The sequence below is a fragment of the Protobothrops mucrosquamatus genome, unplaced genomic scaffold (assembly GCF_001527695.2).
Source record: "Protobothrops mucrosquamatus isolate PMUCROS unplaced genomic scaffold, P.Mucros_1.0 scaffold4101, whole genome shotgun sequence".
Classification (NCBI taxonomy): Eukaryota; Metazoa; Chordata; class Lepidosauria; order Squamata; family Viperidae; genus Protobothrops; species Protobothrops mucrosquamatus.
This window is the reverse complement of record NW_015390030.1, coordinates 97,478-119,788: the sequence shown is the minus strand read 5'-3', so window position 1 is coordinate 119,788 and position 22,311 is coordinate 97,478. Positions and strand designations below refer to the sequence as shown.

At 46.6% G+C, this 22,311-nt stretch overlaps 2 protein-coding genes across 2 annotated transcripts in view; both read left to right on the top strand.

Annotated features, from left to right (window-relative positions):
* The window catches only part of HTT (huntingtin), a gene marked incomplete at its 5' end in the record, with an annotated part of 73,440 nt that extends 62,577 nt beyond the window's left edge, over nt 1-10,863 (top strand). Inside the window, 7 exons of the mRNA XM_029286569.1 lie at nt 165-355; nt 1,381-1,495; nt 3,239-3,452; nt 5,967-6,072; nt 6,897-7,059; nt 8,680-8,840; nt 9,909-10,863. Of these exons, the coding sequence (XP_029142402.1) occupies nt 165-355; nt 1,381-1,495; nt 3,239-3,452; nt 5,967-6,072; nt 6,897-7,059; nt 8,680-8,840; nt 9,909-10,122 (1,164 nt within the window). The remainder of the gene's footprint in view (nt 1-164; nt 356-1,380; nt 1,496-3,238; nt 3,453-5,966; nt 6,073-6,896; nt 7,060-8,679; nt 8,841-9,908) is intronic.
* Nucleotides 10,864-15,803: 4,940 nt separating this feature from the next.
* MSANTD1 (Myb/SANT DNA binding domain containing 1) lies at nt 15,804-22,017 on the top strand. Its single transcript, XM_029286567.1, has 3 exons — nt 15,804-16,063; nt 20,405-20,689; nt 21,777-22,017. Exons 1-3 carry the CDS (start codon nt 15,807-15,809, stop codon nt 22,015-22,017), a joined length of 783 nt encoding a protein of 260 aa, XP_029142400.1. The 5' UTR covers nt 15,804-15,806.
* Nucleotides 22,018-22,311: the final 294 nt, after the last annotated feature.

Sequence of the window (22,311 nt, the reverse complement as noted above, 5' to 3'; positions counted from 1 at the left end):
CTCCTGAACAAAAAGCACCTTTGGGACAATCTGGATGATGGAGAATCTCCGTAAACATCTGTACTAGAGTCTGCGCTGCAAAGAAATCTATACTGGGCAATTTTTTTTCCCCACAGCTGGTCAATTGCCCCTAAGACCCGCTATGTCTTCTTTGCGTCCATCAGGATAAAGCTGTGGCCGAGCCGGTCAGCCGCCTGCTGGAATCCACGCTCCGTAGCGCGCACATGCCCAGCCGAATTGGGGCGCTGCACGGCATCCTCTACATTTTGGAGTGCGACCTCCTGGACGACACGGCGAAGCAGCTCGTTCCGGTCATCACCGAGTACCTGCTGTCCAATCTGCGAGGAGTTGCCCAGTAAGTCTTGATCCCGTTGTTTTCCCAAAAAATAAAACCTAACCGGGGAATTAAGCCCTAATAAGCATGATTTTTTTTTTTCAGGACGCTCGTAACATAAGCCCCATCCCAAAAAAATAAGCCCCCGTTAAGATTGTCAGCCAGACGGACGCATTTAGTACCGTGTTTCCCCGGAAAGTAAGCCCTAATCATGGTTTTTCAGGACGCTCGTAATATTAAGCCCCACCCCACCCCAAAATAAGCCCTAGTTAAGATTGTCAGCCAGATGGACACATTTGGCGCTCTCTGAGCTGGGTGGTTTTCTTGCAGACGTTTCATGACCCAACTAGGTAACACCATCAGTGCTAGAAGGGACAGGGGATTGCTCTCAATTATATACTCTCGTGTCTTCTCTGAGTGTCGATGGGAGCGATCTTGGTGGTTCTTTGGTTGGGCCGTTTACCGTTTGCTTGGCAATTCCTTGATTGGAGTATTCCTTACTTCTTTAGGTATGGTTTACCTGTAAAGTTAGTCCTCGACTTACGGCCACAATGGAGCCTTAGATTTCTGCTGTTAAGTGAGACGTTTAGCTGAGTTTTGCCCCATTTAACGACCTTCCTTGCCACGGTGGTTAAATGAATCCCTGCAGCTGATAAGTTAGTAACACGGCCGTTAAGTCAGTCTGGCTGCCTCCTTGGCTTTGCTTGTCAGAAGGTCACCAAAGCGGATCACATGACAGCAACGGTCATAAGTGTGAGCCAGCTGCCCTGCGGCTGCGTTTGGATCACGTGATCGTGGGACGCTTACAGAGGTCGTAACTGCGAAAAAGGGTGGTAAGTCACATTTTTCAGTGCCGTCGTAACTTGGAACGGACACTAAACGAACCGTGGTGAGTCGAGAACTACCTGCCGTTGATCCTTCTAAGACCGCCGAGGGATGGTTTACTCCTCCTTTTTGTATTCCTTCAGTAGAAAGGTGAAAGAAAAGAGAGCTAAAACAGGCTGATCTCTGTCGTATGGTGAACCCTTTCTTGTCTCTCTTAACAGCTGTGTGAACCTCCACAACCAGCAGCATATCTTGGTCATGTGCGCCGTGGCCTTCTACTTAATCGAAAACTACCCCGCTGACGTCGGGCCCGAATTCTCTTCAGGAATCATTCAGGTAGGGTTGAGGCCTCCGGAGAGTTTCCCACCTGGCCTTCGGGGACAGGCAGAGCTGAAAATGTCTGTGGAGATTCTCAGTCTATCCAGGTCAGGGTTGTCCCCAAGATATTTTTTCAGGAGGCAACTGGACTTCCTTGTTTTTCTTTGAAGAGGTTTCGCTTCCCATCCCAGAAGCTTCTTCAGCTCTGACTGAATTGGTGGGGAATGGAAGGACTTATATTCCTTGCAGACAGCTGGTCATTTGCCTCCTTTGGGAGAGTCGTTGAGGCCACTTGGAGGTTTGTCTGTGTCCTCAGGGTCCAAGTGGACTCAACGACTCTCTAAAAGGACGCAAATGACGAGCTCTCTGCAAGGAGTATAAATCCTTCCATTCCCCACCATTCAGTCAGAACCTGAAGAAGCTTCTTTGATGAGAAGTGAAACGTCTTCAAAGAAAAACAAGAAAGTCCAGTTGCCTCATGAAAAAGCACCTTTGGGCTGAGGTAAAAAGAAGCTCCGCCATCTTTCTTCCTGTCAGGCCTATCCCAACTTGGGCATTTAGGGAAGAAAGACTCCATTTGTAGTGAAAGGTGTGCAGGTAGTCCTTGACTTACAACAGTTTGTTTAGCGACCGTTCAAAGATACAGCGGCACTGAAAAATGTGACAGGGCTGTTTTTCAGTTACGACCTTTGCGGCCTCCTCGTGATCACGTGGTCAAAATTCGGATGCTTGGGAACTGGCTCATGTTTATGACCTGCCGCTGTGTCCCAAGGTCACGTGATCCCCTTTTGCGACCTCCTAACCAGCAAAGTCGACGGGGGAAGCCAGATTCACTTAACAACCAGGTTACTAACATATCGACTGCAGGGATTCACTTAACGACTGTGGCAAGAAAGGTCGTAAAAGGGGTGGAAACTCCCTTAACACTTAAGAATAGAAATTTTGGGCTCAATTGTCGTAAGTCGAGGACTACCTATACTTTTACTAAAGCTGAGTGCTTACAAGCAAAGATCTGAGGGTTCCCGCATAAACCTGGTATTTTTCCCCCCTTGCCCCACTGGTCATCCTATTTGTGTTCAACAAGGTTCAGATTAGTGGTTTTGGTAACTTTTCTACAGTTTGGTGGACATTCGTTTTCTGTTCCCACGCCTGTGTCCTTGGAACATTCAACTGTTGACTCCGGTTGGCACCTCTGGTTCCCTTCATCCCCCCTTCCCTATGCCCCTCTATCCCCGCTCCCCACATTTTATGGCAGGCTGCCATCAAAGCGAAGCAGGGCTGAAAGGATACAATGGCAGATCTGACACTTTCCAGTGTCATGGTTCCGACAGATGAAACTCTTCAAAGAACTTCGAGGCATTGTTTACCTTAAAGAATCTTTATTAGAGGAGCATAACATCGGCACTAACACAATCGAAGCCAAAAACTAGATTCCCCTCCCCTGAGCACCTATTATCAAAGCACAATTCCCTCCTCCAATTAACAATCATAAATCACATTCTCCAATTAGTTTGAAATGCAGGCTTGCCCTCCAGTTCTCCAGCCCACCAATTCTTATCATCTCTTATTTCAATAACCTTGGTTCCCACACTAGGTCCAGTATTGTTATGTCTAGCTAGACTCTCATGCACGTTCCTCCCCTCAGCATCATCTAACTCTAGCTCTAACTGTAAAACCTAAGAAGGAAAAGGGTTGCATCTCCAACTGTTGTCAAAGCAAAAACATCCGATGCTAGCAGCGTTGACATCCAGTCTGTTCCAGATGTGCGGAGTGATGCTGTCTGAAAACGAGGGATCTACTCCGTCGTTGATCTTCCACTGTGTGCTCAGAGGTCTGGAAAGGCTTCTCCTTTCGGAGCAGCTGTCTCAGCTGGACTGTGAAGCCCTGGTCAAGCTGAGCGTGGACCGCGTGAACGTCCTCAGTCCCCACAGAGCCATGGCGGCCTTGGGGCTCATGCTGAGCTGCATGTACACAGGTAAAGCAATTTGTCGTTTCCTTGTCCTCCTCAGTGATCGTTGTTTAGGCCACAATCCACTGATTCAGAAGGAAAAGGGTAAGAAGTGTAGTCCTTGATTTACGGCCACAGTTGGGCCCAAAATTTCTGCTGCTAAGTGAAACATTTGTGAAGTGACTTTTGTCCCGTTTTACAATCGCTGCACCTGTTAAGTTAGTAACCCAGTTCTTGACATTGTCAGTTTATAATTTCTTTCCCATAAATTTTGCCATTTTTCTAGTTCTATATTATATCCAAAAAATTTTGCCCATCTTATCATTGTTTCTTTAACTTGTTCGCTTTCCATTTCCAAAGTTGACCGAAAATTATACATTTTCTTAATTAGTGTCTCATCCGAAGTTAGCTATGTCTTATCAAAACACAGTTTGTTCCTTATAAAATCCATACAATTGAACATCTTTATCGTATCTAGTTTGCATTTGTGGATGTGCCCACCGTGATAGGTTGATACCCCGATTTTCCATTTCTTGTTTAGATTTTAAATTCCCTTCAGCATTTAGAGTATCGCTATATGTCCAGAACCAGTAACTCGGTTCTTAAGTGAATTTGGCTTCCCCCGTTGACTTTGTTTGTCAAAAGGAGGCCGGGGACGCTGCAACCGTCGTAAATATGAGTCACTTGCCAAGCGTGTGAATTGTGATCACGTGACTATGGGGAGACTACAACGGTCACAAGTGTGACCTTTTTTCTTTACAACTGCAGTGACCATTCTCCAGCTAGTCTTTTTCAACAAACCTGGTTTTGTAGATCCTGGATGGGGATCTAAGCTGGGTTGCTTTTGTGCAGATGCTTCGTTTCCTGACTAGGGAGCATCTTCAGCGCTCTCGGTTTCACTTAGTCGGGTAACGAAGCGCCTGCACAAAAAACAACACAGCTCAGACAGCACCGAAACACTTTGGTGTGTGTCATCATGGACTCCTACCGAAGCAAAGAACTAAACATTTCTGCTATTAAATTTATAATATTTGGAAACCAGTTGAAAGTAAGGATTTTATTGGTTTAAAAATTTAAAAATTAGACTTAAAAGTGGAAAGAAAGTTAAATATTATGAATATGTTGGATTTATTGATTAACCCAGGCATTATATATAATGGTTTTGATTTATTAAAGGGGATATTGTGTTATTAAGTAGATGATTGAATATGATGGGAAATAGATAACTCTTAGGAAATAGAACAAGATTATAGTCAAATAGATAAAATGTGTATTTTGGATATCATAGTTTGTTATGAAGTGAGAGAAAGGAAATTTTGGTTACCCAAAGTCTGAAAATTATAAATATCGAAGGTTAAATTGGAATATTGATAAGAAATTAAAAATTGAGTAAAAATCAATAACAGGATATGGATTGTTTATGAAGATTGAATGTAGTTAAGATATGTATAAGCTAAAAATGTATTGATAAATGTAATAATGATGTTCTTATTGAGTTGATATAATTAGAAATGTACTAACTTGAATATGAGACAGTGAATGTTAAGGGAAAAAGAGAAGAAATATTTGATGTTGTAACCTGAGATTTGCACTAAGATTTTGCTATTGAACTATTGTAACCCAGTCACCACGTTGCTTTTTAAATATTCAAATGTAAAATTGGAAAATTAATAAAATATTATTATTAAAAAAAAAAAGAACTAAACATTGTGAAGTAGAAAACCCTCAGCAGCGCTTCTGACAATGCTTGTGTCGTGAGCCTATGTCACAACTGATAGTACAGCGTAGCCAGGAGTAGGCAACCTTGGCTCTTTTATGACTCGTGGACTTCAACTCCCAGAATTCCTGAGCCAGCCATGCTGAGGGGAAAGGGAGAGGTTTCCAAGCTGAGCCATGCTGGCTCAGGAATTCTGGGAGTTGAAGTCCACCAGTCATAAAAGAGCCAAGGTTGCCTAACCCTGCTCTAAACTAATAAAGTCTACATTAATTAACATTAATTATGCTTTCATATGTTCCTCTAACTGAGGGGTCTTCAAACTTGGCCCTTTTATGACTGGTGGACTTCAACTCCCAGAATTCCTGAGGGGAAAGGGAGAGGTTTCCAAGCTGAGCCATGCTGGCTCAGGAATTCTGGGAGTTGAAGTCCACCAGTCATAAAAGAACCAAGGTTGCCTACCCCTGCTCTAAACTAATAAAGTCTACATTAATTAACATTAATTATGCTTTCATATGTTCCTCTAACTGAGGGGTCTTCAAACTTGGCCCTTTTATGACTGGTGGACTTCAACTCCCAGAATTCCTGAGCCAGCCATGCTGAGGGGAAAGGGAGAGGTTTTCAAACTGAGCCATGCTGGCTCAGGAATTCTGGGAGTTGAAGTCCACGAGTCATAAAAGAGCCAAGGTTGCCTACCCCTGGCGTAGCTGAATTGCCTACATTCTGTGAATCGTCCTTTCTTTTCAATTTGATTGATCTCATGAGATTGTAATAATGATTCTTATTTTTATCCTTCCCTCCCCCTCCCCCCCCGATTGCGGCTTTAGGAAAAGAGAAAGTCAGTCCCGGACGAAGCGCAGATCACCACCCGGCAGCTCCGGACAGCGAATCGGTCATCGTGGCGATGGAGCGAGTGTCTGTCCTCTTTGACCGGTAGGAACAGAAAGTCCTCTTCTCCAGCTAGGAAGAATTAGTCCCCGCCTGAAACAATTGCAATTTCTCAGTTATTTTCCATTTATAAATGTTAATTGTTTAAACCAGAGGGTCCCCAACTCCTGGACTGTGGCCCGCTACCGTTCAAAACTGGGCCGCACAAGCTCCATTTATGTAAGTGGCGGCGCACGCACCCGCTGCATGTGTAAATGGAGTTGTCTGCGCAAGATCGCGCCCCGCTACCTTCACAGGACCATCCCCTCTCCGCTGCCCCCCCCCCCCGCCGGTCCACCAAGCTAGAAAGGTTGAAGACCTCTGGTATAAACGATACTGTGGGAATCCAAAGATGATTCTCTGAGTTTGGGTGATAACGCCAAAATCTGAGGGAAGGTCTTGAGTATAAACAGCCCCCCTGAAACGGGCAAAGCTAGAAAAAAAACTGAAGGAGCCTGGGCTTCCCATTCCCATGTTGCCTATCCAGAAGCGCAAAAGGTGTTGCTTGGGCATCACAAGAGTGCCTCTTTCCAGGACCCTGCGAGTCACCAGCCTTCTAATCCGGGAGGGAGACCCAGGGTCTCTTCCACAGGACATACAGTATCTAGTCTGGCTAGTGACAAGAGGAGGGAAGACTAACGACTCATCGTACCATCCAGAGACACCTGCTCAAGGGCAAAGCACTAGTGAATGCGAAGCTCAAGCGTACGATGGCGGTTCTGACATCGGGGGGGCCTGGAAGGGAGAAGAGCTGGGCTCAGCCATTCGCCCTGCGCGGGAGGGAGGCGCTGGCCGGCCCCGGGGGACTGATGGCCGGCCTCTCTCCGCAGGGTCAGGAAAGGCTTCCCCTTTGAGGCCCGGGTGGTCACTCGGATCCTCCCCCAGTTTCTGGATGACTTTTTCCCCCCGCAAGACGTGATGAATAAAGTGATTGGAGAATTTTTATCCAACCAGCAACCCTACCCACAATTCATGGCGAAAGTACTCTACAAGGTAAGGTTTTGGTAAGGTAAGGGGGTGGGTAGGTCTTGGGTAGCCTTGCGGGTGGGGGTGGGGGACGAGCCTTCCCAGGCCTCAGCATTGCGGATGCCACGTGTCAGAGCGTGCACAGTCTTATTGGGCTGAGATAACCCAGGAGTAAACACAGTAAACAGTGGTCTGTATTAAATGGTGGTTTATCTTACACTATCTACAATATCATACACCAGGAACAACATACATACACGTGGTAATACAGCAGAATCCAACACACAGCAGTTACAGCAGGAAGAGAGAGCACACATCCCTTTTATACAAAGCTCTTAAAGAGACACAGACCCTGCTGAGCCATTCCCATCATTACATCTTACATTACATCAGCTGGTTAGCTGTTACCTTGTCATTACCTTGACACCACGGCTGCTGCCGCCCTCCAGTGCCCTCCCCCTGGCTGGGATCTTCTCTTGAGCTTCACGTCCAGATTAGTTTGGATGGAGAAGATGGGGACGTCCACTTCAGCTTTCTCCAGAAGATTGTGTCGTCCACCAATGGGGACAGAGGCTGTGGGCACAAGCTTGCGGTGCTGTCCAGGTCTGACGCTGCTGTAGCTTTTCCACACAGGACAGGATCCATTACACCCTTCCTGCCCGGTTTTCCCACCTCGGTTGAAAATTACAGCGAGGCGTCCAGGGCTCTACCCAATGCCCCAGATGGTGGCTTTGGGGATGGGGTGGGGTGGGGTGGGCAGAGATATTGGGCCAAGCAGGATTACTCCAAAGTCCTGGCTGGGAAGGAGCGTCCCCTCCCAATTCCCAATTTTTCTTCTGGGCCACTGAAGTTGGTCTCACTAGTTTAGGTTTTAGACGGGTGTTTCTTTCCCTCTCCAATCTCAGCGGCATCCGTCCCGATCCTGTTTTCTGTCCTTGTGGGAAAAAAAGACGGGGGAAAAAAATAATAATATGCAAAGTCCTCGCCCTGAATAAATGAGACGGTTCCAAGCTCTCCCCCTGCTTTGGTGCAGAGGGGGACCCCTTTCGGGATATTAGCGCCTGTTCTTATTTTCACAAATCTGGTTAGGTGTGCAGGCCGTCCTCGGCTGACCAACGCAACCGAGCCCCCGAATTTATGTTGCTAAGTGAGACATTTGTTAACCGAGCTGTGTCCCCCTTTTACGACTTTCCTCGCCTCCAGCTGTTACGCGAATCCCTGCAGTTATCAAGTCGGTAACTTGGTTGTTAAACGAATCATTGACTTTGCTGGTCAGAAGGTCGCAAAAGGGGTAAAACACATGACCTCCCCCCGGGGACCACTGCAACCGTCGTAAGTACGAGTCGGTTGCCGAGCGTCCGAATTTTGATCACCTGACTGTGGGGACGCTGCAACGGTCATAAGTGTGAACCACGGTCATAAGTCCCCTTTTTTCAGTGCCGTTGTAACTTCGGACAGTCACTAAGCAAAGTTCTATTCTTAAAATAATAGATTTTTTTTTAAAAAAATCAGTACGCCTAAAAACCTTCACTGGGCGAAGGACGCGGTAAGCAGCCCCAAAGTAATGCAGTTTTATATATTTGTTGCGTTGACCAAATGACTTTGCCAAAGCCTGCGAGCCACCACGATCGGTCTTTCTTTTTGTAGGTCTTCCAGACGTTGCACACGACCGGTCAGTCCTCCATGGTCCGGGACTGGGTGATGCTGTCGCTCTCCAACTTTACGCAGCGCACGCCGATCGCCATGGCGATGTGGAGCCTCTCCTGTTTTTTTGTCAGCGCTTCCACCAGCCAGTGGATTTCGGGGATGTATCCTCTCTGACGTGCGCGATTTGGTTCGCGCGATTCTCCTTGGGAAGGGAGGAGTTGACCGTTTGGTTTCCAGTGGGAAAACGGAGGTGGGGTCAGAAAAATAATAATAATAATAATAATAATAATAATAATAATAATAATAATAACAACAACAACAACAACAACAACAACAACAACAACAATAACAATAACAATAATAAAGTTGGAAGGGACCTTGGAGGTCATCTAGTCCAACCCCCTGCTCAGGCAGGAAACCCTATACCATTTTAGACAAATGCCCGTCCAGTCTCTTCTTAAAAACTTACAGTGTTGGAGCATTCACCGCTTCTGGAGGCAGGTTGTTCCACTGGTTAATTGTTCTAACTGTTAGGAAGTTTCTCCTTAGTTCCAGGTTGCTTCTCTCCTTGATCAGTTTCCACCCCGTTGCTTCTTGTCCTGCCTTCAGGCGCTTTGGAGAAGAGCTTGACTGCCTCTTCTTTGGGGCAGCCCCTGAGATATTGGAAGACTGCTACCATGTCCCCCCTCGTCCTTCTCTTCGTTAAACTAGACAAATGAACTGTATTAGCTTCACTGAGGAAATAGTAGAGTTAGAAGTTCGTGACATTTTACCAGCTACATCAGTGATGGCGAACCTTTTAGAGACCGAGTGCCCAAACTGCAACCCAAAACCCACTTATGCATCGTCGGGTGCTGGGTGGGCGTGGCCCATTGGGTGGGTGTGGCCCATTGGGTGGGCGTGGCCCATTGGGTGGGCGTGGCTGTGGTGGTAACGGCAGACTAGGTGGGAGTAAAAAGTTCAATTCCAACTTTGCAAGATCTTTTTTTTTCTCGCGAGAAGTTGAAATTGACTAATTGATTGAACCTTTTTTTTTTTGCACACGGCGGCGGAGGCCTAAAGCGAAAAGGTTTTATAAAACCCAGCTGAAGGCCTAGGACTGGGGCGACGGTGTGTGTTCCCACATAGAGGGCTCTGAGTGCCGCCTCTGGCACCCGTGCCACAGGTTCACCACCACTGAGCTACGTCTTTGTTATATTATCCTTGACCCTTTTTTTTTTTCCTGGAAGTCTCCCACACATTATCAGCAGAATGGGGAAATCGGAGCAAATAGACGTCAATTTGTTCTGCCTGGTGGCCATAGATTTTTATAGGCATCAGATAGACGAAGAACTGGACCGCCGAGCCTTCCAGTCGATCTTTGAAGTGGTCTCCTCGCCGGGGAATCCGTATCACCGCCTGCTGACCTGCTTGCAAAGCGTACACAAGATCACCCCGTGTTGAAAGAGGGCCGAGGAAGCACGGGAAGGGACTGGGAAGTTGAACGCGTGTGTGTCTTACGCAACGGAGGTCCTTGGCAAACCCTTTGCCTGGTTTTATTTAATTTTCCCAACCCCAAAACGGCAACCGACGTAATCGAGATGAAACACGGTGGCTGGGCCAAGCGACACAAAGCACGGTTTTTGTGAAGCAAAACGACACCTAAGTAAGCTACGGACAAAATATTGACGCGAAGCAAACAGCTCATCTTGGCTTAAATTTGTATATTGTTAATTCTGAACCTCGTGAATTCTGCAGTATCGGCTCACAGACATTTAAAAAGCCTTTAGTTTCATCTAGCTGCAAGTGTCCTGTTGCGATTTGTAGTTATTTCCTAAGGTGACAAGAGAGAAAAGGGGAAAAAAACACACACTGAATATATATATATATATATTATGCACACTCCAACATATTTTGGTCTATAAGAGTGGGGAAATGAGACATACGACAATATACTTCCTTTTATACCTCTAGATTTAAAAGTTGGATCAATATCTCGGTTTTAAAAACAGCCAATGTAAATAGTTCTAAACGGTGTATAGTACGTTAAGACACGGGAACGGAGTGAGGCTGGGAAGCACTTAAAACGATTAAAAGCAAGATTTTTGCCACGTACAGTATGTTGAATAGTTCGTGACCGTTTCCTATCGTGCGTTCCTTAGGCCTATTTTTTTACATGCACTCCCGCGTCACCTTTTAAAACTCTGGTTTCGTCTTTTGTACGCTACTCTTTGAAAAGTTTCAATATATTGATGAGTTTCAGTTGGACGTTTAAAAGAGAGAGAGAATTTTACGGAGGTGGTTTGGATTCACCGGAATTAGCAAGCGTGGGGTGGGGGGTGGGGGAAGGAAGCAGACACTTTGCAAAAAAAACAAACACAACCCTTTGAAGTGAGCATCTGTTAGGAAATCTCTCCTTACAATAAGGGTGCTTTTGGACTGAAGTCACCGCAGTGGGTTTGGACTAAGCAAACTTTGCAAACCGACTGGGAACCAATCCTGATTCTTGTGACCTTGTTGCGACTCTTTAGACGGTCGCAGTGTTTCTCAACCTTGGCCACTTTACGATGCGCGGCCTTCAACTCCCAACATTCTCCAGCTAGCCACACTAGCTGGAGAATTCTGGGGAGTTGAAGTCCACACATCGTAAAGTGGCCAAGGTTGAGAAACATTGCACGGTTTTAGAGGATCAACAGGCGAATAGCACCTTGTGGTGGGACGTGAGTGAAGTTTGGGAGTTTGGGATCTGCAGTTCAAAACTGGACCGACTCGTTCGCAAAAGCTGGCAAGGACACTTCTCTTGTTTCTCTCTCTCACACACACACACACACACACACACACATAGACACAGCCCTGCACTATTGCAATCTCACACTCCCTGTCTCCCGTTCTCTCTTGCATGACTTCTGCTTCCCAGTCGGTCACTGTCCTAAATTCTGCGGCTTCTCTCTCTCCCTCTCCTACTGAAATGTAGCAGACCCTTCCCCTCTTTTCCAGATCCAGAGGGGTCCCTATCAGACCCATCCATCTGGGAAGGCAGCTGGGCAAGAGGCTGGGCTGGCCCAGTCCTTTCATTCCCTCTGCCAGGTGTGCCAGCTGTGAAGGCTGCCCAGGGCGATCCAAGAGGCCAGGGACTAGGCCTCTTCCAGCCACTGACTACCAGTACCGCAGAGACTCTTCTGTGCCACTCCCTCCTCCCCCCCCAGCCCCAGTGCAAGAGATGCCCAGAAGCCCATCATCCTGGGCCGGAGGTTGCAGGACCACGTGCTTTTCCCATGCGGAGCTGTGGATGCCTCCTTGCGAGACCAAATCGGGCTGGGACGTTCGGCCTTTTGAACTTTAGTGTCACGTTCCTGTGATAGAATTCATCTCCATAGTTTTTCTTTTCTGTTTTTTTTTCTTGCTAACAAAATTTAAATTTTATCGGAAGGAATACGAACCGCATTGGTGTACATAATGTACGTATAAAAATATATGCAACGGCATTGGATGTATGCATACAAATTATTTATTAAACGGAGTTTAAACTAACCTTCGGGTTGTTGACCAGCTGTTATTTTGTAGATCTGCGTTATTTAACTAAAAAAAAAAAAAACCCTGGCTCCAAACAGGGAAAATGCTTTTCATTGGTCTAAAATCAAAAGGGTAGCTGGAAAAAAGTCCCATTACTTTTCTGCCTTCAGGTTTCCAATGAGCCTGCTTGTAGATATCCGGATTTTGCTTCTTCGTTTCAAGAAGAAAAAAAAATGCTATTATCAATAAAGGAGAATTTTTGCAGCTCAGGGTTGAAATGAGGGTCCTGGATGCTCTCGAAGCGTAGTGGTTTTCTTGCAGACGTTTCATGACCCAAACTAGGTAACACCATCAGTGCTAGAAGGGAGGGGGTTTGCAGAAAGGAGGAGGAGAAGGAGAAGAGGAGAAGAAGGAGGAGGAGAAGGAGGAGAGGAGGAGGAGGAGGAAGAAGAAGAAGAGGAGGAGGAGGAGAAGGAAGAAGAAGAAGAAGAAGAGGAGAAGGAGGAAGAAGAAGGAGAAGAAGAAGAAGAAGAAGGAAGAAGAAGAAGAAGAAGGAAGAAGAAGAAGAAGAAGAAGAAGAAGAAGAAGAAGAAGAAGAAGAAGAAGAAGAAGAAGAAGAAGAAGAAGAAGAAGAAGAAGAAGAAGAAGAAGAAGAAGAAGAAGACGACGACGACAACTGTGGGGTCCTTAGTGCTCTCTGAGCTTGCATGTTTTCTTGCAGACCTTTCATGACCCAACTAAGTAACATCATCCGTGCTAGTTAGAAGTGAGGTTTTTAATTTATCAAAATGATCTTATCCCACGCTCTACAAAACAGCGGGACAGGCCTTCCATCATTATCATCGTCAATTCGTCATTTATTGGATATATTTTAGCTCTCCCCACTCCAAAAAATCTCTTGGGCCGTACATCTGCTGCCCAGCCTTAGAGCATCTCCACTTTACCTTAAAAACAAAACACTTTTTTGAGAGTTTCTTTCAGGAAAAAAAGAAACATTTTTCAAGGCTGCTTTCGGGAAACGTGTTTGAGCGCTGCTTTCGGGGGGAAAACAGCAATTGTGCAAGAATCAGAAACCAGCCAAGAAGGAAGAATTGAGGCTTCCCCTTTTTCTCCGCTTCCTTCCGGACCCCCCTGAGTTTGTCGATCCCTTCTTCCAGCTGAGAACGCTAAAGCGCAAGGGGTGACCCCGCAAAGATTGTGCCAACCGTCTGTTGGGTGGTCCTGATGCTGGGCCATCTTCCCCTGGGGGTTTCTCTCGCTGGTGCCCGTCCCTTCCGTTCGTCTTTCAGGGAACTGACCCCTGCCTGCATCTCTCAGCCATTTGCCCCCCCCCCAAGGCGGCACCACGAGGATCCTGGGATGGCCCTGCTGTGGCCCTTCCGCCTCCTATCCCATCAACCCACGATGGGGCTGGGCAGCAGCTCTTGAATCTGCAGCCCTTCTTTCTCGTAGGTACCTCCTGGCACCGCAGCAAGACTCCAAACAGCAAGACTCCTTTCAAATTCAATTCAGAATAGAGCTGGAAGGGACCTTGGAGGTCTTCTAGTCCAGCCCCCTGCTCAAGCAGGAGACGCTATACCATTCCAGACAAGTGGCTGTCCAGTCTCTTCTTCAAAACCTCCAGCGATGAAGCACCCACAACTTCTGGTGACAAGCTGTTCCACTGGTTATTTGTCCTCACTGTCGGGAAGTTTCTCTTTAGTTCTAGGTTGCTTCTCTCCTTGATTGGTTTCCATCCGTTGTTTCTTGTCCTGCCTTCAGGAGCTTTGGGGAATAGGTTGACACCCCTCTTCTTTGGGGCAGCCCCTCAAATATTGGAATACTGCTATCATGTCCCCCCCCCCCCGTCCTTTTTTTCTCTAGACTGGCCATTCCCAAATCCTGCAACCGTTCTTCCTATGTTTTAGTCTCCAGGCCTTGGATCATCTCAATTGCTTTTCTCTGCACTTTTTTTTTTCAAAGTCTCGGCATCTTTTTTGACCAAAACTGGACGCAGGGCTCCAGGTGTGATCTTAACTAAGGTTTTATAAGGCGGTATTAATATACTTCACGTGATCTTGATTCTTACGCCTCTGTTGATACAACCAAGGATTGTGTTAGCTCTTTGGGCTGCTGCCGCGCACTGCCGGCTTAGATTTTAGTCAGTGTTTCTCAACCTTGACAATTTTAAGGCATGTGGACTTCAATTCCCAGAATTCCACAGCCAGCAATGCTGCCTGTGGAATTCTGGGAGTTGAAGTCCACATGCCTTAAAATTGTCAAGGTTGAGAAACACTGATTTAAGTGATCGTCCGCTGGGATTCCCAAGGTCCCTCTCACAGCTACTGTTTTTGAGCCAGGTTTTGCCTAATAACATAAACCAACTGCTTGTCAGATGCTTTGGAGAATAACGTGACCCCCTCTTCTTTGTGGCAGCCCCTCAAATATTGGAATACTGCTATCCTGTCACTCCGAGTCCTTCTTTTCTCTAGACTGGCCGTACCCAGTTCCTGGGTGGGATATAGTTATATACCAGTGGTGGCGAACCTATGGCACGCGTGCCAGAGGCGGCACTCGGAGCCCTTTCTGTGGGCACACATGCCGTTGCCCCAGCCTCGCCTCCCCCCCACGACCCCCTGAAGGAGAGTCGCCCCCGAGCGTGGCCCACGCGGAGCAGCGCGGCCAAGGACATGGCAGCCAGGCAGTGTAGACAAGACTCTGCCCTCACGCCCCATCACGCACAGTTGATGCTGCGGGGTGCGGGCAGAGGGTGTGGCCGCCATGGCGCTGCTGGGCTGCCTGGGCGATCTGCGGCGGGCCCTGGAGGCGGTGAGTGGCCCTGCGGGCAGGCGGGGTGGGGGACGGTGTGGGGGCGGAGCGGAGGCACGGCAGGGGGTGGAGAGGGGGCGGGACCAGTTTGGGGGCACTCGGTCTCTAAAAGGTTCGCCATCACTGTTATATACTATATCCCACCCTCTGTGGCACGGTGGGCACTTGCCCTGCCGCAGCTGGGCCTGGCACGTGAAGGTGCCCTCCTTGCCTTGCCGGTGCCGAGACTGCAGGGGGGTTCCCCAGAGAGACCCCTGACCCACACAGGCAGATGCCGGTTCGGCCATAAAGGCTCGCCAGGCAGGGGATTTGCATCCTTTTTTTGGGGGGGGGGTCTTTTCAGCTGCCTCACGGCTTGAGATGGAGGCTGCTCCGATGGGGAGGGATCCAGGGGGCCAGCCTGCCTTGCCTTTCCTGCCTGCCTCTGTGTGTGTGTGTGTGTGTGTGTGTGTGTGCAAGCGTGAGTGTGTTTGTGTGCCCGGGCGGGCGAGCGGGCGGCTTAGTTAAGCCTAATGTGGTTAAAAGCTTTAATATTGATGGCCTGTCAACTTTGTCCTGATTCTTCCCCTTTCAGTTAAAAGGTTTTTGTTGTTGGTAGCTTATGCAGTTGCTCGGTTGCTATGGAAACGTGACATCGAAATGACGTCCCTCTGTTTAAAAGCTTTTAGCTAAATTCCAGCCTGTCAGATGTAGGCCCCATCTTGTGCGCCCCAGCCGAGGGTTGTGCTTGCCCCGGCTCTGTGTGTGTGTGTGTCTGTGTGTCTGTGTCTGTGTCTCTGTGTGTGTGTGTGTGTGTGTGAAGAGCCTCCTCGGGGCCGGCAGCTGCCATGGCTGCAGTCCCGGCCCCCGCTGGATGTCTGCTGTCCACCCAGAGCGAGAAGCATCGCCGGGCACGCAACTGGACCGAAGCCGAGATGCGGGGTCTGATGCTGGTCTGGGAGGAATTCTTCGAGGAGCTGAAACAGACCAAGCGGAACGCCAAAGTTTACGAGAAAATGGCCAACAAACTCTTCGAGATGACGGGCGAAATCCGGCACGGAGAAGAGATCAAGATCAAAATCACCAACATGACCTTTCAGTACAGGTAAGCAGCAGCTGGATCGATGCCCAGAAGGTGCCAGGCCGTTTCAGGACTCTCTGGGGAATCCCACTGGCCCAGAAGGTGTGGGATTTGGGGGCAAACCACAAAAGGTGCTGGCTGGGGAAACAGGGCAGGCATGGACAGCAGCCAAAGATGCCAGGCAAACAAGGACGGTCCAGAGTGGCACGACCCGGTTCTGCAGGGTATGAGAGCAGACCAAGCCCAGTCAACCTTTCCCAAGGGAGCTGTGCCAATCTGGGTGCCGTTTGCCCCTGAACCCAGCCAGCCAGACAAATAAGCCAGACCTAAAAAACGCCGTTCATGCCCGCCCAAAAAGAGGAACGAGGGACGCGTGCTTCTTATTTTCTCTGTCCAGATCTGCTCTTGGAGGGCATTAAATGCCGGCCAGGCGATCCGAGACCCTTTGCTGTCTCCTTTTCCTCAATGCACCATCCTGCCAGGATAGCAAAGTTATTCCGACGCGCCTCCTGGCTTGAGTTAGGAGATCATCTCCATCCCGTCTCCGTCAACGGAGTGCAACTTCAAAAGGGCCCTGAAAAACGTTTTTAAGATGCGAAGTCTTATTTTATTTGACTTTTCGTTGGGGTGTCCGCGCTCAAAAGCAGGGCAGGGGCTCCTCCCCCTGCAATGGCGTTCAAGGCTGCCATCTTGACTTTTTTGCCTCCTCCTTAATTTTCACCGGAGGGAAACTTTCCCCCACAAGTTTCTGTGTAGGAAAAGAGTTGAATTTGTGACGTGCTTCCGGTCTGATACTGTACATGTAGGCCTGGAGAGATTGCAGGAACGGACTGGGAAAGTTTAAAAAGGCGGAAAGCGCTCCGTGGATTTGAATTTATCCCGGTCTTTGTGCTCCTAATTTTTTTTTTTCTCTCAGAGCAAAAAAGAGGGTGGGGAGAGAGAGAGATGGAAAAGAGGGAGAAATGCTTTTGGAGTCGTCAACTCTGCGGCCAGCTTGTAACTTTGAACGGTCACTAAATGATGCGTTCTAAGTGGCGATGGTTGAAATTCTGGTTTCGTTCAAATCTGCAAATAGGTGTTTGTCGTGGACTTTGGTACATTTCTCCTCTTCAGCTTGGTCTGTGAATGGGTGTTACAACTTTTTCTATCTATCTATCTATCTATCTATCTATCTATCTATCTATCTATCTATCTATCTATCTATCTATCTATCTATCTATCTATCTATCTATAATACATACATCCCTCTCTCTCTTCCTCTCATCTATCCATCCATCCATTCATTTATCTATCTATCATATATACATCCCTCTATCTCTTCCTTTCCTATCTATCTATCTATCTATCATACATATATCTATCTCTTCCTCTCTTCTATCCATCCGTCCGTCCGTCCGTCCGTCCGTCCGTCCGTCCGTCCGTCCGTCCGTCCGTCCGTCCGTCCGTCCGTCCATCCATCCATCTATCTATCTATCTATCTATCTATCTATCTATCTATCTATCTATCTATCTATCTATCTATCTATCTATCTATCTATCTATATTTAGATAGATAGATAGATAGATAGATAGATAGATAGATAGATAGATAGATAGATAGATTTTATTATTTTTTTTAGGATTAGTTTTAGGGTTAGGGTTAGGATCAGGGTTGGGATTAGGGTTAAGAGTTAGAGAAAAAGGAACATGATATGTACTATGTAACATTGAATATACACTAGTAGGAAGAAGATTTCTGAGCGATTAACTCACATATTGATTATGATAATATAGACATGAACTATTACTTATTGTTTTTTAAATACATGAACCCAGACCACATGTTGTTTGCTAAATGTTATTTTAAAAGTTACAACTTTTGCAGCATTCCCAGGATCACGGGATCAAAATTCAGACGCCGGGCAACTGACTCGTATTTATGACCGTTGCTGTGTCACAAGGTCAACGGATCCCTTTTTGCGATCTTTGGACAAGCAAAGTCACTTAATAACCCGGTTATTAACTTATCAACTGCAGTGATTCACTTAACAACTGAGGCAAGAGAGGTCGTAAAATGGGGCAAAACGTACTTGACAAATGTCTCACTTAATCACAGATATTTTGGGCTCAATTGTGGTCGTAAGTCGAGGACTGCCTGTATCATAAGTAGATTAATAATAATAATAATAATAATAATAATAATAATAATAATAATGTTGGAAGGGACCTTGGAGGTCATCTAGTCCACCCCCTGCTCAGGCAGGAGACCCTAGCCTAGACCATTTCAGACAAATGGCTGTCCAGTCTCTTAAAAACTTCCAGTGTTGGAGCATTCACCGCTTCTGGAGGCAGGTTGTTCCACTGGTTAATTGTTCTAACTGTCAGGAAATATCCTCCATAGTTCTAAGTTGCTTCTCTCCTTGATTAGTTTCCATCCGTTGTTCATACAGGTTGCAAAATTGAATTGGTCTAGTCCATAGAGTTGTCTGACAGGCTGGCAGCCACATCCAGTTGAGCTATATATTCAAGATAGACAGTGATTAATATTTATATGTTACTTATATGTAAGGGTACAGGTCTGTATATGTTATATAAAGCATGTTTAAATGTGTGTTATGTATGTGTACACTTTGAGAGCAAGGAACTAAATTTCATTTTTAATGTGTGCCATTGTGCCCACAACAAAAAAATGACAATAAAGGTTATCTATCATCCATCTATCTATCTGTCTGTCTATCTATCTGTGTATCTGTCTGTCTGTCTATATCTATCTGTGTCTGTCTGTCTGTCTGTCTGTCTATCTATCTATCAATCTAATCTGTCTGTCTATCTATCTATCTATCTAATCTGTCTATCTATCTATCTATCTATCTATCTATCTATCTCTATCATCTGTCTGTCTGTCTGTCTGTCTGTCTGTCTGTCTGTCTGTCTGTCTGTCTGTCTGTCTATCTATCTATCTATCTATCTATCTATCTATCTATCTATCTATCTATCTATCTATCTATCTATCTATCTATCTATCTATCTATCTATCTATCTATCTATCTATCTATAATTGAGGCAAGAAAGAGATAAATATGTCAGGGGAAGCAATGCATTGTCAATCTCCATTTGTGACCCAGTCCCTCAACTAGAGATCTAGATGGTCAGATAGCTGAGATGTCCAGTTCCAAGGTGAACACTCAGACTACATTATCCAGGATTTAGTAATGAATTAACAGCAAATTTGGCATGTATTATACAAACCTCATCGATTGAAGATAGAGTGTCTACCAAGGATCTTTTAATGCTGCATGTTCTTGAGATTTGTCCACCTGAGTTTCAGGTCCAACACCAAAGTGGGGGATGGGGGACACTCATTCTCATACATGCCATGTTTGTGACCAAAGATCTGGACATTTACCAGCCTGCTGTCCAGTAGAATATCCCTTCCCAGGTCCTTGCAAGTGGTCCCTAGTCTGCTGATAAAGTCCCCATTTTTTAATTGGGGGGGGAGGGGAGACTTCAACATCCATACCAGGAGTTGGAAGGGCTCAGGAATTCACGTCGACATTGCTTGTCTCAAATCATCTCAGGCAGGACCTAAAGAGTACACATGTGAAGCCTTGCGAGAAGAGGCGTGGTGGTGGTGGTGGTGCAGGGGTTAGAATGCAGCATTGCAGGTTGACTGCCGGCTGCCGGGAGTTCGATCCTGACGGGCTCAAGGTTGACTCAGCCTTCCATCCTTTCTCAACACAGCCGTTAAGCGAATCACTGCAGCTCTTAAATTAGCAACACTAATTTGCTAAGCGAATCGGGCCTCCCCGTTGACTTTGCTTGTCAGAAGATCGCAAAAAGAGCTCACAGGACTCCGGGACGCTGCAACCGTCACAAATATGAATCAGTTGCCAAGCGTCTGGATTTTGGTCACGTGACCAAGCGGATGACACCACGGTTGTGTGAAAAAAAAGGTCGCCTTGTTTCACGGCCGCTGTAACTTGCAACAGTCACTAAGTGAGAGGTTGTAAGCCGAGGACTATCTGTATTACGTCTTTTAGCGGTCGCCAGAGACAGATCTGAAGAGAAGGATTAAATTTTGGATTTTTAGACAGAAGCCTTCCTAGCAGAGTCAGTTGAAGTAGACAAAAGGTTTTTTTGGGTGGGCTAAAATTTCTTTAGCTACTAGATGCTATGCTTTATGGCAGGGGGTTTCAAACTTGGCCCTTTTATGACTGGTGGATTTCAACTCCCAGAATTCCTCAGCCTGGCTGAGGAATTCTGGGAGTTGAAGTCCACCAGTCATGAAAGGGCCACGTTTGAAGACCCCTGGCTTATGGTCAATCTCTTTTATTCCCGTGTGTGATGCATGTCGGCGTACATGATATGTGCTTTTTATCGTCGCAGGAAATTAAAATGCATGACAGATAGCGAAACCTTGGCTCCTGATTGGCCTTATTTCAAAACCATTGATAGAATTCTATCCAAAGTCTCGGAGCACAATGACGTGAAAGTTCACGATAGCCAGCAAGCCGGTCCTTCCACCTCTCAAACGGAAGCGTCCCAATCACCCTCCACCAAATCGGCTCCTCTCTATTTGCCCTACAATCAGTTCACGTACGAAGGACGAGAGGAATTCTTCGAAGACGCGCATTCAGACAGCTCCTCCAGCCTAATTTCGTATAAATTAAGGTAAACCACCACCTTTTTTTACTTTCGAATCTGATGCGTTTGGCCTGGCGTGGTTGGGAGGCCACAAGGAAAAACTGCTGAGGGGGGGGTGGAGTGTTGTAAAGCAGGAAGAGACATCTACGCCAAATTGGTACCAGTGAACCATTCAGATGAAACTTTGAATTAAGATGGGGGGTTTTTTTCCCAACAAAGAGACGAGGACGGAACATTTCAAGCAACACCATCAATCGGAATAGAGCTGGGAGGGACCTTGGAGGCCTTCTAGTCCAGCCCCCTGCACAAGCAGGAGACCCTACACTATATCATACAGGGGGGCTGCCCTGTCTTTTCTTAAAAACCTCCAGTGATGGAGCACCTGTAACTTCTGGTGGCAAGCTGTCCCACTGGTTAACTGTTCTCACTGTTAGGAAGTTTCTCCTTAATTCCAGGTTGGTTCTCTCTTTGATTAGTTTCCATCCGTTACTTCTAGTTCTGCCTTCTGGTGCTTTGGAGAATAGCTTGACTGCCTCTTCTTTGTGGCAGCCCCTCAAATACTGGAATACTACTATCATGTGTCCCCCCCCCAGTCCTTCTTTTCTCTAGACTAGCCAAACCCAAATTCTGCAACCGTTCTTCACATGTTTTACTCTCCAGGCCTTTAATCATCTTAGTTGCTCTTCTCTGCACTTTTTCCAAAGTCCCAACATCATTTTTGTAACGTGGTGACCAGAACTGGACGCAGGATTCCAGGGGTGGCCTTACTAAGGCCTTATAAAGCGGTACTAATAATACTTCACGTGATTTTGATTCTACGCCTCTGTTTATATAAGGATTGCATTCGCTTTTTTGGCTGCCGCCGCCGCACACAGCTGGCTCCTATTTAAGTGCTCGTCCATCGGGACTCCAAGGTCCGTCCAATCTCCGGCTTCTTCTGCCGATAACTTTTCAAGCTTTTCTCTTTATTTTTTTTTATTATTCTACGTTACCTCGTCTTGGTTATTATGCAGGGGTGGGTGGGATGTGCCTGCACATGATTTCGATAGCGTCACGTTGGGAAGAGGATGGCCTGGCCCGAAGGGGTTCTAATGCCGAGGACTTTCCGTTTCAGAGCAGAAGAGCGACCGGTGAAGAAACGAAAAGCGCAAAGCTGCAGTTTCCAAAAAAAGAAGCTGAAGCTGATGGAAGCCATGCTGGAAGAGCAGAAGAAGCTGAGCAGAGCCATGGAGGAAACGTGCCGGGAAGTTAGACGGACTCTGGACCAGCAGAACATTATCCAAGTGCAGACTCTGCAGCTGCAGGAAAGAATGATGAATCTACTGGAGAAAATGATCACCAAAGCCAATGTTTAATTTCGCCTGGAGAGGAGGAGGAGGAGGAGGAGGAGGAAAAGGAAAAAAAAAGAAAAAAGGAAGCAACATTAAACCTGTTTGATAGAAATGGCTTATTTCGTGTCCCTAGGATAGCGTCTTCCTTCCAGGTAAATTGAAACCGCAACGAAACAGCCTTAGCTCGTTGTAGGATAATTCTTAAACGAATATTTATTTATTTATTTATTTATTTATTTATTTATTTAATTGCATTTATATCCCGCCCTTCTCCTTGCGGACTCAGGGCGGCTGACAATGATTAAAATACTAACATAT

What these genes read in the sequence shown, in the direction of transcription:
- MSANTD1 (XM_029286567.1), top strand. Translation starts at nt 15,807, where the DNA reads ATGGCTGCAGTCCCGGCCCCCGCTGGATGTCTGCTGTCCACCCAGAGC. An exon ending in AACATGACCTTTCAGTACAG is followed by an intron (nt 16,064 to 20,404) that starts GTAAGCAGCAGC and finishes TTATCGTCGCAG; the next exon opens with GAAATTAAAATGCATGACAG. An exon ending in CTAATTTCGTATAAATTAAG is followed by an intron (nt 20,690 to 21,776) that starts GTAAACCACCAC and finishes TTTCCGTTTCAG; the next exon opens with AGCAGAAGAGCGACCGGTGA.